Below are 17,262 nucleotides of genomic sequence, written 5' to 3'. Positions count from 1 at the left end.
TCGAACATATGAGTGATTGATGTAAGCCATGTGGCTTTATGAGATGTGATTCTGTCACCAGGTTGCTGGGAAGTTCCGCTGTCTCCATCTCCACCACCAGCATCTCTCCAACTCCTGAGATCTCCAGAGCCCCCTCCTTCACTGCTGTTAGTTGTGCAAAGACTGGAGGGCCACCTCCGGTTCTCTGCCTCCCCCTGTTGTTCTGGGTTCTTTTCTCCTGCAAGGAGGGAAAGAAGAGAAGTTTGAGTGAGAGTTTGGAAAGAGCGTAAAAAATGGATGTGTTACATCTGTAGAGGGTGTCTATTAGGGAGTGGGGTGCCGATACCAAATGGCCTGCTTCTGTGGTGTTACTTGCTATGATTGAATTAGGCTGAGGGTGAGTGTGAGGGGTGGTTAGTCAGATGGGGATATGACATGTACATAGAGAGGGAGGGATGGGTGGATGTACAAGGTATGTTGGTGTGAGCAATGATGTGCAGGAGAAGGCCTGGGATGACAGAGTAATGGGGATGTGTTGACAGGCATATCAGGATGAAAGTGAGTGTGGCACCCTTCCTGATCTCATGAGATCATTGTATTATTTCCTGCACTGGATCTCGGTCCTCCTCACCACATCCCTCTCCTCAAAAAAACCAACCCTCGATCCCTCCATCCTTGCAAACTACTGCCCCATCTCCAACCTCCCTTTCCTCTCCAAAGTCCTTGAACCGCATTGTTGCCTCCCAAATCCGTGCCCATCTTTGCCGCAATTCCATGTTTGAGTCCCTCCAATCCGGTTTCCGCACTTACCTCAATATCAAAACTGCTCTCATCAAAGTCACAAATGACATCCTTTGTGACTGTGACAAAGGCAAACTATCCCTCCTTGTCCTTCTTGACTTGTCTGCCACGCCTCTCCACCGTCATCCAGTTGGGTGGGACTGCACTTGCCTGGTTCCATTCTTATCTATCAAATCGTAACCAGAGAATCACCTGCAGTGGCTTCCCTTCCCACCCCCGCATCATTATCTCTGGTGTCTCCCAAGGATCTATCCTTGGCCCCCTCCTATTTCTCATCTACATGTTGCCCCTTGGCGACATCATCCGGAAACACAGCGTCAGTTTCCACATGTACGCTGATGACACCTACTACCACTTCTCTCAACCCCTCCACGGTCTCTAAATTGTCAGACTGCTTGTTTGACATCCAATTCTGGATGAGCAGAAATTTTTTCCAATTGAATATTGGGAAGACCGAAGCCACTGTCCCCGCCACAAACTCTGTTCCCTAGCCACTGACTCCATCCCTCTCCCCAACTTCTGTCTGAGGCTGAGCCAGACTGTTCGCAGGCTGACTTGGTGTCATATTTGACTCTGAAATGTGCTTTCGACCGCATATCCACAGCATAACTAAGACCGCATATTTCCATCTCCGTAACATTGCCCATCTCCACCCTTGCCTCAGCTCATCCGCTGCTGAAGCCCTCGTCCATGCCTTTGTTACCTTTAGACTTGACTATTCCAAAGCACTCCTAGCTGACCTCCCACATTCTACCCTACGTAAGCTATAAATGACCCAAAACTCGCTAATTTCTACTTATGCGGCTCTGTTTCAAATTTTTATCCCATAACTCCTATGAAGGGCCTTGGGATGTTTCACTATGTTAAAGGTGCTATATAAATACAAGAAGTTGTTGTTGTTGCCAGCCAGGCTCTTTTGGTCTCTTGTGGAGGTCTCGTTCGATTACCAGCAGGGAAAAGGGTTCTCATGCGCGCTCTGACTCCCACCACCAGTGTGGTGCAGCTCACTTCCTTTGGCTATCCATCCTTGCTGCTTTATAAACTCAGGCCTTTGTTTGTCAGGTTCCACCCTCCTCTTGCAACCTTCAAATGAGTTGAGTGTACGGCTGCTTTAAATATCAGCGCTGGAAACGAGTCATCGATGACACCATCAGGCTCACACCATTTAATGGGGCCAGGAAATGCACGAGTCTTTCGATTGGGGGCATTAAATTAAAGTCACTCTGAACAATGCACTGTTCAGAACATTGCGTTCCCGACCTGCTACGCAGCCCACGTGCATCCAACCCAACTCTAAGGTAAAATTTCCGACCACAGTTTCAGACAGACAGTCAAAGAATCATAGAATGATACAGCAAAGAAGGTGGGCATTTGGCCCATCATGTCTGTGCTGGCTCTTTGAAAGAACTGTTCGATTAGTCCCACTCCCCAGCTCTTTCGCCACAGACCAGCAATTATATTTTTTTTCAAGGGCACATTTTTGAAAGTTACAGAAGACACTTGGAAGTGTAGTGAACAGTGTGAAGGATAGTGATCGTCTTCAACAGGACATAGATCGGCTGGTGGATAGGTGGACACATGGCAGATGATGTTCAATGCCGATAAGTATGAGGTGATACATTTTGGTAGGAAGAATGAGGAGAGACAATACAAGCTAAATGGTACAATTTTAAAGGAGCTCTTTGTGCACAAATCTCTAAAGGTGGCAGGACAGGTTAACAAAGCAGTTCATAAAGCATATGGGATCCTGGACTTTATAAACAGAGGCATAAAGTATAAAAGCAAGGAAGTTGTGCTAAATATATATAAAACACTAGTTCGGCCCCAGCTGGAGTATTATGTCCAATTCTGGACACCGCATTTTAGGAAGGATGTGAAAGCTTTGGAGAGGGTACAAAAGAGATTTACTAGAATGGTTTATAGGGATGAAGATTACAGTTACGTGGATAAACTGGAGAAGCTGGGGTTGTTCTTCAGAGGAGAAAAGGCTAAGAGGAGATTTGATAGAGGTGTTTAAAATCATGAAGGATGTAGACAGAGTAAATAAAGAGAAATAGTTTCCAATGGCTCAAGGGTTGATAACCATATTTAAGGTGATTGGCAAAAGAACCACAGGCAACATGAAAAACTTTTTTTTTTTTTTTAAAAGGAAACGAGTGGTTAGGGTTTGGAATGCACTGACTGACAGGGTGGTGGATACCGATTCAATAGTAGCCTTTAAGGGAATTGAATAAATACTTGAAAGAGAAAAAATTGCAGGAATATGGAGAAAGAATAGGGCAGTGGGACTAACTAGATGGCTCTTCGAAAGTGCCAATGCAAACTCGATGGACTGAATGGTCTCCTTCTGTGCTGTACTATTCTATGATTCTATGGTAAGTATTTATTCAATTCCCTTTTGAAAGGTATTATTGAATCTGCTTCCAACACCCTTTCAGGCAGTGCATTCCAGATCATAACAACTCAGTGTAATTTTTTTTTCATGTCACCACTGCTTTTTTTGGCAATTACATTAAATTTTGGTCCTCTGGCGACCCTTCTCCTGATTGAATCTATCAAAACCCTTCATGATTTTGAACACCTCTAATAAATCTCCCCTTAATCTTCTCAGCTCTAGGGAGAACAACTCTAGCTTCTCTAATCGCTCCACGTTACTGAAGTCCCACATCCCTGGTACCATTCTAGTAAATCTCCTCTGCACCCTCTTTAAGACCTTGACATCCTTCCTAAATGTGGTGCCCAGAATTGGACACATTACTCCAGCTGGGGCCCAACCAGTGTTTTATCAAGGTTTAGCATAACTTATTTACTTTTGTACTCTAGGCCACTGTTTATAAATGTAAGGTTACCGTATGACCTTGTCCTCCCACCTTCAAAGACCGGTGTACGTACACCCCAGGTCTCTCTGTTCCTGCACCCCCTTTAAAATTGTACCATTTAGTTTATAATCTCTCCTCATTCTTCCTACCAAAATGAATCACTTCACATTTCTCTGTATTAAATTTCATCTGCAAAGTGTCTGCCCATTTCACCAGTCTGTCTATGTCCTGCTTGTTATGTCTTTAGATGCTCTGATAATGACTCCACGAGGCAATGTATTGTACTTGAACTGTAGTGACCTTAGTCCATCTAATGTAACTCCAAGGTGAGGATCACACATGGTGGCCTGTCTTTTATACTGGGCCTGGCACACCTGTACAGGTAACCTTCAAGTCTCCCACTGCAGTGCCCTCTGACGGCACTCCTTCATGATCATACAACTGGTGTACAAGTTTCCCATAGTAGTGCCCTCTGGTGGCACATCATATGTAATAGTACAAGCAGTAAACATGTTTGGATACATGACACTGCTGAAGGCTGTAACTATCCTTCACCTGTTAACTACATTCTCAAGTTTTGTCTCATCTGCTAACTTTGAAATTATGTCCTGTATACCCGAGTCCAGGTCATTAATATATATCAAAAAGAGCAGTGATCCCAACATCGACCTTTACCTTCTGCTTTCTGTCCGTAACCAGTTTTGTAACCATGCAGCCACTGGCCCTTTAACCCCATGGGCTTCAATTTTGCTAGAAAATCTATATGTGGTACTTTAACAAACGCCTTTTGAAATTTTATATACACATCAACGCATTACCCTCATCCACCCTCTCCGTTACTTCATCAAAGCACTCAATCAAGTTAATCAAACAGGATTTCATTTATTAACCCATATTTTTCTAAGTACCAATTAATTTTGTCCCGGATTAATGTCTCTAAAGGTTTCCCCACTACCAACTTTAGGCTGACTGGCCTGTAATTGCTGGGTTTATCCCCTTCCTTTTTTGAACAAGAGTGTAACATTTGCAATCCTCCAATGCTCTGGCATCACTCTCATATCTAAGGAGGATTAGAAGATTGCAGCCAGGGACTCAACAATTTCCATTCTTATTTCCCTCAGCAACCTAAGATGCTTCCCATCCGTACCGGGTGACTTTTTTACTTTGAGCGCTACCAACCTTTTCTATTTTCTTTATCTATTTTTTTCTATCTAATTTCTCCACTACCTCCTCCTTTAATGTGACATTGGCGGCATCCTCTTCTTTAATGACGACAGGTGCAAAGTACTCATTTAGTGAGACCCTGGCCAAAGACCGCCCTGAGTGGAGGAAGTGCATCCGGGAGGGCGCTGAGCGCCTCACGTCTCATCGCCGAGAGCATGCAGAAAACAAGCGCAGGCAGCGGAAGAAACGCGCGGCAAACCTGTCTCACCATCCCTTACCCTCAACAACTGTCTGTCCCACCTGTGGCTGGGACTGTGACTCTCGTATTGGACTGTTCAGCCACCTAAGGACTCATTCTAAGAATGGAAGCCAGTTTTCCTCGAGGGATGCTTATGATGATGATGGATGACTCATTTAATATCTCAGCCATGCCACTGTCTCCATAAGAATATCTCCTTTTTGGTATCTAATCGGCTCCACCCTTCCTTTGATTACCTTTTAGAATCATAGAATGGTTACAGCACAGAGGGAGGCCATTCGGCCTATCGAGCCTGTGCCGGCTCTCTAGTCCCACTCCCCCACCATTTCCTGTAGCCCTGTAAAGTTATTTTCCTTCAGGTACTTATCCAATTCCCTTTTGAAAGCCACAATTGAATCTGCCTCCACCACCCTTTCAGGCAGTGAATTCCAGATCCTAACCACTCGCTATGTAAAAAAAAATTCCTCCTGTTGCCTTTGGTTCTTCTGCCAATCACCTTAAATCCGTGTCCTCTGGTTCTCGACCCTTCTGCCAATGGGAACAGTTTATCTCTATCTACTCTGTCTAGACCCCTCATGATTTTCAACACCTCTATCAAACAGGTCCCATCTCCCCCAGAACCAGTCCCAATATCCAAGGAATCTAAAGCCCTCCCACCTGCACCATCGCTCCAGCCATGAATTCATCTGCTCTATTCTCCCATTTCTATACTCACTAGCTCGTGGCACTGGGAGTAATCTGGAGATTACTACCTTTGAGTTCCTGTTTTTTAATATTTTTCCTTGCTCCCTAAAATCTGCCTGCAGGACCTCATCCCTCTTTCGACCTGTGTCATTGATACTGATATGGATCACAACCTCTGGCTGTTCACCCTCTCCCCTCAGAATGATCTGAAGCCACTCAGTAATATCCTTGACCCTCGCACCAGGGAGGCAACATACCATCCTGGAATTGTGTCTGTAGCTGCAGAAACGCCATTCTGTTTCCTAAACTATTGAAACTCCTATCACTATCTGTTTCATAACAACATATGAAATAGGAGCAGGAGCAGGCCATTTGGCCCCTCGAGCTTGCTCCGCCATTCAATAAGATCATGGCTGATCTGATCTTGAGCTCAGCTCCACTTCCCTGCCCACTCCCTATAATCCTTCACTCCCTTTTCGCTCAAAAATCTGTATATCTCCACCTTAAATATATTCAATGACCCAGTCTCCACAGCTCTCTGGGGCAGAGAATTCCACAAATTTACAACCCTCCGAGAGAAGAAATTCCTTCTCATCTCAGTTTTAAATGGGCGACCCTTATTCTGAAACTATGCCCCCTAGTTTTAGAATTCCCCACGAGGAGAAACATCCTGTCTGCATCTACCTTCTCGAGCCCCCTCAGTATCTTATATGTTTCGATAAGATCACGTCTCATTCTTCTAAACTCCAATGAGTCTAAGCCCAACCTACTCAACCTTTCTTCATAAGTCAACCCCTTCATCTCAGGAATCAACCTAGTGAACCTTCTCTGAACTGCCTCCAATGCAAGGCTAACAAGGGAAATTAGGGACAGTGTTAAATCCAAGGAAGAGGCATATAAATTGGACAGAAAAAGCAGCAAATCTGAGGACTGGGAGAAATTTAGAATTCAGCAGAGGCGGACAAACGGTTTAATTAGGAGGGGGAAAACAGCGTATGAGAGTAAGCTTGCAGGGGACATAAAAACTGACTGCAAAAGCTTCCATAGATATGTGAAGAGAAAAAGATTAGTGAAGATAAATGTAGGGCCCTTGCAGTCAAAATCAGTAGAATTTTATAATAGGGAACAAAGAAATTGCAGACCAACTGAACAAATACCTTGGTTCTGTCTTCACTAAGGAAGACACAAATAACCTTCTGGAAATACTAGGGGACCGAGGGTCTAGCAAGAAGGAGGAAATGAAGGAAATCCTTATTAGTCAGGAAATTGTGATAGGGAAATTGATGGGATTGAAGGCCAATAAATCCCCAGGGCCTGATGGTCTGCATCCCAGAGTACTTAAGGAAGTGGCCCTAGAAATGGTGGTCATTTTCCAACATTCTATAGACTCTGGATCAGTTCCGATGGATTGGAGGGTAGCTAATGTAACCCCACTTTTTAAAAGAGGGAGAAAAAACAGGGAATTATAGACCGGTTAGCCTGACATCAGTAGTGGGGAAAATGTTGGAATCAATTATTATTAAAGATGGAATAGCAGCGCATTTGGAAAGCAGTGACAGGATCGTTCCAAGTCAGCATGGATTTATGAAAGGGAAATCATGCTTGACAAGTCTTCTAGAATTTTTTGAGGATGGAACTAGTAGAGTGGACAAGGGAGAACCAGTGGATATGGTGTATTTGGATTTTCAAAAGGCCCCACACAAGAGATTAGTGTGCAAAATTAAAGCACATGGTATTGGGGGTAATGTATTGACGTGGGTAGAGAACTGGTGGGCAGATAGGAAGCAAAGAGTGGGAATAAACGCGTCCTTTTCAGAATGGCAGGCAGTGACTAGTGGGGTACCGCAAGGTTCAGTGCTGGGACCCCAGCTATTTACAATATACATAATGATTTAGACGAAGGAATTGAATGTAATATCTCCAAATTTGCAGATGACACTAAGCTGGATGGCAGTGTGAGCTGTGAGGAGGATGCTAAGAGGCTGCTGGGTGACTTGGACAGGTTAGGTGAGTGGGCAAATGCATGGCAGATGCAGTATAATGTAGATAAATGTGAGGTTATCCACTTTGGTGGCAAAAACAGGAAGGCAGAATATTATCTGAATGGTGACAGATTAGTAAAAGGGGAGGTGCAACGAGACCTGGGTGTCATGGTACATCAGTCATTGAAAGTTGGCATGCAGGTACAACAGGTGGTGAAGAAGGCAAATGGCATGTTGGCCTTCATAGCGAGAGGATTTGAGTATAGGAGCAAGGAGGTCTTACTGCAGTTGTACAGGGCCTTGGTGAGGCCACACCTTGAATATTGTGTACAGTTTTGGTCTCCTAATCTGAGGAAGGACATTCTTGCTATTGAGGGAGTGCAGCGAAAGTTCACCAGACTGATTCCCGGATGGCAGGACTGACATATGAAGAAAGACTGGATCGACTAGGCTTATATTCACTGGAATTTAGAAGAATGAGAGGGGTTCTCATAGAAACATATAAAATTCTGACGGGATTGGACAGGTTAGATATAGGATGAATGTTCCCGATGTTGGGGAAGTGCAGAATCAGGGGTCACAGTCTAAGGATAAGGGGTAAGCCATTTAGGACCGAGATGAGGAGAAACTTCTTCACTCACAGAATTGTGAACCTGTAAAATTCTCTACCACAGAAAGTTGTTGAGGCCAGTTCGTTAGATATATTCAAAAGGGAGTTAGATGTGGCCCTTGTGGCTAAAGGGATCAAGGGGTATGGAGAGAAAACAGGAATGTGGTACTGAAGTTGCATGATCAGCCATGATTATATTGAATGGTGGTGCAGGCTTGAAGGGCTGAATGGCCTGTTCCTGCACCTATTTTCTATGTTTCTATTCCTCCTTAAATAAGGAGACCAAAACTGTCTACAGTATTCTAGGTGTGGCCTCACCAACACCCTGTACAGTTGTAGCAGGACTTCTCTGCCTTTATACTCCAATCCCTTTGCAATAAAGGCTTGAAGGGCTGAATGGCCTGCTCCTGCACCTATTTTCTATGTTTCTATTCCTCCTTAAATAAGGAGACCAAACTGTCTGCAGTATTCTAGGTGTGGCCTCACCAACACCCTGTACAGTTGTAGCAGGACTTCTCTGCCTTTATACTCCAATCCCTTTGCAATAAAGGCTAACATTCCATTTGCCTTCCTGATTACTTGCTAATCCTGCATACAAACATTTGGTGTTTCATGCACAAGGACCCCCAGATCCCTCTGTACTGCAGCATTTTGTAATTTCTCTCCATTCAAATAATAATTTGCTTTTGTATTTTGCCTGCCAAAGTGGATAACCTCACATTTTCCCATATTATACTCCATCTGCCAAATGTTTGCCTACTTACTTAGCCTGTCTAGATCCCTTTGCAGATTTGTTGTGTCCTCCTCACAACTTGCTTTCTCACCCATCTTTCTATCAGCAAACTTGGCTACATTATACTTGGTTCGTTCATCCAAGTCATTAATAGATTGTAAATAGTTGAGGCTCCAGCACCGATCCCTGTGGCACCCCACTAGTTACTGTTTGCCAACCTGAAAATGATCCATTTATCCCGAGTCTCTGTTTTCTGTTAGTTAGCCAATCCTCTATCCATGCTAATATATTTCGCACAACCCTGCGAACTTTTATCTTGCACAGCAGCCTTTTGTGTGGCACCTTATCAAATGCCTTCCGGAAATCCAAATCCAAATCCAAATACACCTTATCAAATCCAAATGGCCGGGAATTCCACAGGTTAACAGCTCTCTGAGTGAAGAAGTTTCTTCTCATCTCAGCATGGACTAGTTGGGCCAAATGGCCTGTTTCTGTGCTGTATATCCTATGTTATCCTACGATCTTGCTCAGAGTTCATGTAAAATGTAGAAAAAAATAGCTTTTTAACGTGAAGGAGGGGGGGAATAATGGAGTCAAATCAGGTAAAATGTAATTGGTACCTTTATTGTAAGTATTGTGCACAGGAATCCACCTTTCTATTGTAGTTTCTGACAAATGTTTGACGTATTGGATTTCTGTTTTGGGAGAGTAAAACCCCAATTTGTACAAAACCGCAACTGGTGTTGGCTTTCTGTTTTTCCTAAGTTATATAAATCCGTATAAAAGAGCAGTTGGCGATTGTGGGTAATCCTGTGTTTAGAAAGGCAGCAGCTAATGTGTAGTGTTTTGCTGCACATTTTATGCCATTTGTACTGTCTCTATGTGCACCTTTTCCAAATTTCTTTGGCCTCATTAGTTATTGTATTCAAATTAAATTTTTGGTATATAATTTGTCCTTGCTTCTCATCTCTTTCTCAACACCCCAGAATTGTTTCAGTGTTCATGCTTGCCCTGTTGTGTGATGTGACAAACATGTCAGTTTTGTCATGACTGGAATATTTGAGGGGGAGGGTGGGGGATTTGGTATTCGTTCTATTCTTCACTGTGGCGTAGTGAAATGGAGACATTCAATTATATATATATTGCATCAAAAACAAATCCCACCACATCCAAGCACCGTGACGGTGGGTTGTGTAGAGGAGACCGAGAGGCTGCAAAGAGATTTAGATAGGTTAAGCGAATGGGCTAAGGTTTGGCAGATGGAATACAATGTCGGAAAATGTGAGGTCATCCACCTTGGGAAAAAAAACAGTAAAAGGGAATATTATTTGAATGGGGAGAAATTACAACATGCTGCAGTGCAGAGGGACCTGGGGGTCCTTGTGCATGAATACCAAAAAGTTAGTTTGCAGGTGCAGCAGGTAATCAGGAAGGCGAATGGAATGTTGGCCTTCATTGCGAAAGGGATGGAGTACAAAAGCAGGGAGGTCCTGCTGCAACTGTATAGGGTATTGGTGAGGCCGCACCTGGAGTACTGCGTGCAGTGTTGGTCACCTTACTTAAGGAAGGATATACTAGCTTTGGAGGGGGTACAGAGACGATTCAATAGGCTGATTCCGGAGATGATAGATTGAGTAGACTGGGTCTTTACTCGTTGGAGTTCAGAAGGATGAGGGGTGATCTTATAGAAACATTTAAAATAATGAAAGGGATAGACAGGATAGAGGCAGAGAGGTTGTTTCCACTGGCCGGGGAGACTAGAACTAGGGGACACAGCCTCAAAATACGGGGGAGTAAAATTAAAACCGAGTTGAGAAGGAATTTCTTCTCCCAGAGGGTTGTGAATCTGTGGAATTCTCTGCCCAAGGAAGCAGTTGAGGCTAGCTCATTGAATGTATTCAAATCACAGATAGATAGATTTTTAACCAATAAGGGAATTAAGGGTTACGGGGAGCAGGCGGATAAGTGGAGCTGAGTCCACGGCCAGATCAGCCATGATCTTGAATGGCGGAGCAGGCTCGAGGGGCTAGATGGCCTTCTCCTGTTCCTAATTCTTATGTTCTTATGTTCTTATTAATGTTGGGGAAGTCCAGAACCAGGGGTCACAGTCTAAGGATAAGGGGTAAGCCATTTAGGACCGAGATGAGGAGAAACTTCTTCACCCAGAGAGTGGTGAACCTGTGGAATTCTCTACCACAGAAAGTTGTTGAGGCCAATTCACTAAATATATTCAAAAAGGAGTTAGATGTAGTCCTTACTACTAGGAGGAGAAAGCAGGAATGGGGTACTGAAGTTGCATGTTCAGCCATGAACTCATTGAATGGCGGTGCAGGCTCGAAGGGCCGAATGGCCTACACTCCTGCACCTATTTTCTATGTTTCTATGGGCCCGTTTCCACATGATTTGCACCTGATTTTTAGGAGCAACTGGTGGAGAACAGACTATCTTAGAAATCGCAATTCTCCACATTTTTCTTTCTGCAGTTCTAGTCAGGTAGAACAGTTCTACTTTGGAACAGAATTTTTTCTTCAAAAGGGGGTGTGTCCGGCCACTGACGCCTGATTTCAAAGTTTCCACAGTGAAAACGTACTCCAAACTAACTTAGAATGGAGCAAGTGAAGATTTTTGTAGAACTGAAAAAACCTGTTCTACACATTAAAAAATCAGGCGCAGGTTACAAATTAGGCGCCCAGAACGAGGTGGGGGGGGGGGGGAACTCATTAAATTCTACAATAAATCCTTATTTATACTTCTACAAATATTATACAAATAAATCCAAACTAAATAAACATTTATAAGCAAAGAAAAGATTAAATAAACCATCTTCCTACCAGTGTGAAAGTGCTTCAGCCACGGAGAATGCTGCAGTCAGCCTCACAAGTTGAGGCGCCCGTTCGTTCCCGCGGCGGGGGGGAGGAGGCGCCCGTTCGTTCCCGCGGGGGGGGGGGGGGGAGGAGGTGCCTGTTCGTTCCCGCAGGGGGGGGGGGGGGGGAGGAGGCGCTCATTTGTTCCCGCGGGAGGGGGGGAGGAGGCGCCCATTCTTTCCCGCGGGGGGGGGGGGGGGGGAAAGAGAGGAGGCGCCCCTTCGTTCCCGCAAGGGGGGGGGGGGGGGGAGGAGGCGCCCGTTCGTTCCCGCGGGGAGGGGGTGGGGAGGGGGGAGGAGGCGCCCGTTCGTTCCAGCAGGGGGGGGTGGGGAAGGAGGCACCCGTTCGTTCCCGCGGGGGGGGTAGGAGGCGCCCGTTCGTTCCCGCGGGGGGGGAGGGGGCGCCCGTTCGTTCCCGCGGGGGGGGGGGGGGGGGAGCAGGAGGCGCTCGTTCGTTCCCGCGGGGGAGGGAGGAGGCACCCGTTCTTTCCCGCGGGAGGGGGGAAGGAGACAGTGAGAAGGCTGCAAGAAGCCTCAGTGCTGATGGCAATGTGCTTTTATTAAAAAATGTTCACAAATTAAACAGCTACAAAGAACTACAAAAATAGCCGAGTGCCAATGTTTCCTTCACACTGCGCGTGCGCGAACGCTTCAACATGCACGCGCAGCGTTGCCAGCAGGAAAAAAACTAATTTAAATGGTACCTGCCCCCTCCCACTTATAAAATCGGCGCGAGTGTAGGCTCCGCCCCCCTGGGCGCCGCGTCAAACAGACAAGGAGCTGCAAAGCGCTCCAGAATCGCGAGTTTTTTTTCCGGCGCCGTTTTAGGCGCGAAAAACGGGCGCCCAGCTCGGAGGGACGCCCATTTTTTATCATGTGGAAACTTGGGCCCATAGTTTCTATGATATCTACTGGCTTCCCTTTATCTACCCTGCTCATTATATTCTCAAAGAACACCAGCAAATTTGTCAAACATGATTTCCCTTTCATAAAACCATGCTGACTCTGCTTAACTGTATTATGCTTTTCCTGCTACTACTTCCTTAATAATGAACTCCAGCATTTTCCCAACAACAGATGTTAGGCTAACTGGTCTATACTTTCCTGCTTTCTGTCTGCCTCCTTTTTTAAATAAGGGCGTTACATTTGCGGTTTTCCAATTCGCTGGGACCTCCCCAGAATCCAGGGAATTTTGGTAGATTACAACCAATGCATCCACTATCTCTGCAGCCACTTCTTTTAAAACCCTAGGATGCAAGCCATCAGGTCCAGGGGACTTGTCCACCTTTAGTCCCAGTAGTTTACCAAGTACTTTTTCTTTAGTGATAGTGATTGTTTTAAGTTCCTCCCTCCCTGTAGCCCCTTGATTATCCATTATTGGGATGTTTTTATTGTCTTCTACCTTGAAGACCGATACAAAATATTTGTTCAAAATCTCTGCCATTTCCCGGTTTCCCATTATTAATTCCCCAGTCTCATCTTCTAAGGGACCAACATTTACTTTAGCTACTCTCTTCCTTTTTATAGAAACTCTTACTATCTGTTTTTATATTCCTTGCTAGTTTGCTCTCATAATCTATCTTCCCTCTCTTTATTATTTTTTTAGTCGTCCTTTGCTGGTTTTTAAAAGTTTCCCAATCCTCTGGCCTCCCACTAATTTTGGCCACTTTGTATGCCACTGTTTTCAATTTGATCCTTTACTTCCTTAGTTAGCCACGGATGGCTCTCCCTTTTCTTAAAGTTTTTCTTTCTCACTGGAATATATTTTTGTTGAGAGTTATGAAATATCTCAAATGTCAGCCACAGCTTATCAACCATGTTACACTTTAATCTATTTCCCCAGTCCACTTTAGCCAACTATGCCTTCATACTTTTGTAATCTCCTTTATTTAAGATCAGGACAGTGGTTTGAGATCCAACGTTCTCATCCTCCAATTGTATTTGAAATTCAACCATGCTATGATCACTCTTTCCGAGAGGATTCTTTACTCGGAGATCATTTATTAATCCTGTCTCATTGCACAGTACCAGATCTAAGATAGCCTGGTCCCTGGTTGGTTCTGCAACATACTGTTCAAGGAAACCATGTCGGATACACTCTATGAACTTTTCCTCAAGGCTACCTTGCCAATTTGATTTGTCCAATCAATATGAAGATTCAAATCACCCATGATTATTGCCGTTCCTTTCTTACAAGCCTCCATTATTTCTTGTCCTTCCTGCTCTCGACCCACTCTGCCACCCCCCCCCACCCCCTTCCCCGTACAACTGAGCCACCCGTAGTGCCATGGACTTGGCTCTGGCTGCAGTCCCCAGAGAAACCATCGCCCTCACCAGTATTACAGGCTGGAGATCGAGATGCATTCAGGGGCCTCCTGCTGGTCTTCCTCCTGTCTGGTGGTCACCCATTCCCTCTCTGCCTGCACACTCTTATGCTGCTGGGTGATCACCTCCTGAAAAGCACTATTCACATAGCTCTCATTCTCACTGATGCAGCGCAGTGAAGCTAGCTGCTGCTCAATCTCCGAAATCTGGAACTTGAGCTTTTCCAGCTGATGTGAATTTCTGAATATGTGGTTGTCCAGGACACAGGAAGCATCCTGGAGTTCCCACATGGCACAAGAAGTGGGACCGAGATGCCCTGCCTTGCCTCTACTATCTATATATTTATACAAGACTTCTGGGTTCCCTTTTATGTTACCCGTTAATATATTCTCATAAACTCCATTGTACTTTTTATATTCAGCTTGGTTCTCTACTGAATTATGAACCCAACATTTATCATAAGCTTCCTTTTCTTGTTTCATTGTAATCTATATATCTTTAGTCATGCAGGGAGCTCTAGCTTTGGATGCCCTTCCTTTCCCTTTCATTCGTGGGAATGTGTCTAGTCTGGATCCAAACTATTTCCTCTTTGAAGACCTTGCATTGCTCATTTACTGTTTTACCTGCCAATCTTTGATTCCAATTTACCTGGACCAGATCCCTTTTAACCTCGCTGAAATTAGCTCTCCTCCAGTCGAATATTTTCACATTTAATTTTTTGATGTCCTTTTCCATAACTGCTCTAAACCTAATAATGTTGTCATCACTGTTCCCCAAATGCTCCTCCACTGAAACATGTTCCACTTGCCCCACTTCATTCCCCAGAACTAGATCCAGCACTGCTTCCTTCCACGTTGGGCTGAAAACATACTAACCAAGAAAGTTCTCTTGCACACAATTTCAGGAATTCCTCCCCCCGTTGCCTTTTACACTATTACTGACCACATTCGATCAGCTCTGCTGGGCAGGCTACATAGTCCGCATGCCAGACACGAGACTCCCAAAGCAAGTGCTTTTCTCGGAGCTCCTCCATGGCAAATGAGCCAAAGGTGGGCAGCAGACACGCTACAAGGACACCCTCAAAGCCTCCCTGATAAAGTGCAACATCCCCACTGACACCTGGGACTCCCTGGCGCAAGACCGTCCTAAGTGGAGGAAGTGCATCCGAGAGGGTGCTGAGCACCTCAAGTCTCAACGCCGAGAGCATGCAGAAATCAAGCGCAGACAGTGGAAGGAGCATGCGGCAAACCAGTCCCACCCACCCCTTCCCTCAACGACTATCTGTCCCACCTATGACAGAGTCTGTGTCTCTCACATTGGACTGTTCAGCCACCAAAGAACTCACTTCAGGAGTGGAAGCAAGTCTTCCTCGATCCCGAGGGACTGCCTACGATGATATTGTCCCAGCCTATATTAGCACGATTGAAGTTCCCCATTATCACTACTCTAAAGTTCTTGCATCTTTCTGCAATTTGTTTGAAAATTTGTCTCTCTATTTCCTTCCCACTATTTGGTGGTGTATAGTATACACCCATAATATAGCGGCTTTAATGTTCCTTCATTCAATCCAAATAGCTTCTGTCATTGAACCCTTGTCATCCCTTTGTAGTGCTGTAACAGTATTTTGATCAATAATGCCACCCATTTTTTTCTTTCCCTATCTTTCATGAATTAATTGTAGCCAGGAATATTAAGTGTCATTCCTCCCCTTGTTTGAGCCAGGTGTCTGTTATTGCCACTATATAAGAACATAAGAAAAAAGTCATACGGCCCCTCGAACCTGCTCTGCCATTCAATAAAATCATGGCTGATCTGATCATGGACTCAGCTCCACTTCCCTGCCCGCTCCCCATAACCCCTTTTCCTTTTATCATTTAAGAAACTATCTATTTCTGTCTTAAATTTATTCAATGTCCTAGCTTCCACAGCTCTCTGAGGCAGCGAATCCTACAGATTTACAACCCTCTGAAAGAAGACATTTCTCCTCATCTCAGTTTTAAATGGGTGGCCGCTTATTCCAAGATCATGCCCTCTTAGTTCTAGTCTCCACCATTAGTGGAAACATCTTCTCTGCATCCACCTTGTTAAGCCCCTTCATAACCTTAAACGTTTCAGTAAGATCACCTCTCATTCTTCTGAATTCCAATGAGTAGAGGCCCAACCTACTCAACCTTTCCTCATAAGTCAACCCCCTTATATCTGGAATCAACCGAGTGAACCTTCTCTGAACTGCCTCCAAAGCAAGTATATCCTTTCGTAAATATGGAAACCAAAGCTGCACTCAGTATTCCAGGTGTGGCCTCACCAATATCCTGTATAACTGTAGCAAGACCGCTGCTTTTATACTCCATCCCCTTTGCAATAAAGGCCAAGATTCCATTGGCATTTCTGATCACTTGCTGTACCTGCTGTACACTATCCTTTTGTGTTTCATGCATAAGTACCCCCAGGTCCCGCTGTACTGCAGCACTTTGCAATCTTTCTCCATTTAAATAATAACTTGCTCTTTGATTTTTTTCCGCCTAAATGCATGACCTCACACTTTCCAACATTATACTCCATCTGCCAAATTTTTGCCCACTCACTTAGTTTGTCTATGTCCTTTTGCAGATTTTTTGTGTCCTCCTCACACACATTGCTTTTCCTCCCATCTTTGCATCGTCAGCAAACTTGCCTATGTTACACTCAGTCCCTTCTTCCAAGTCGTTAACATAGATTATAAATAGTTGAGGTCCCAGCACTGATCCCTGCGGCACCCCACTAGTTACTGGTTGCCAACCAGAGAATGGACCATTTATCCCGACTCTCTGTTTTTTGTTAGTTAGCCAATCCTCTATCCATGCTAATATATTACCCCCAACCCCGTGAACTTTTATCTTGTGCAGTAACCTTTTATGTGGCACCTTGTCAAATGCCTTCTGAAGTCCAAATACACCACATCCACTGGTTCCCCTTTATCCACCCTGTTCGTTACATCCTCAAAGAATTCCAGCAAATTTGTCAAACATGACTTTCCTTTCATAAATCCATGCTGACTCTGCCT

The 17,262-nt window shown here is 44.7% G+C and overlaps 1 protein-coding gene across 2 annotated transcripts in view; it reads right to left on the bottom strand.

Annotated features, from left to right (window-relative positions):
* Positions 1–17,262, bottom strand: part of LOC139253160 (ankyrin repeat, PH and SEC7 domain containing protein secG-like) — a 117,126-nt gene that overhangs the window by 42,240 nt on the left and 57,624 nt on the right. The window contains exon 3 of one of the 2 annotated variants that reach the window (XM_070873465.1): positions 59–217. The exons of the other annotated variant lie outside the window; for it this stretch is intronic. Coding sequence (XP_070729566.1) covers positions 59–217 — 159 coding nt within the window. The remainder of the gene's footprint in view (positions 1–58; positions 218–17,262) is intronic. 2 annotated transcript variants of the gene reach the window in all.

Source organism: Pristiophorus japonicus, chromosome 1 (assembly GCF_044704955.1).
Source record: "Pristiophorus japonicus isolate sPriJap1 chromosome 1, sPriJap1.hap1, whole genome shotgun sequence".
NCBI lineage: Eukaryota > Metazoa > Chordata > Chondrichthyes > Pristiophoridae > Pristiophorus > Pristiophorus japonicus.
This window is presented reverse-complemented; position numbering and strand designations above follow the sequence as displayed.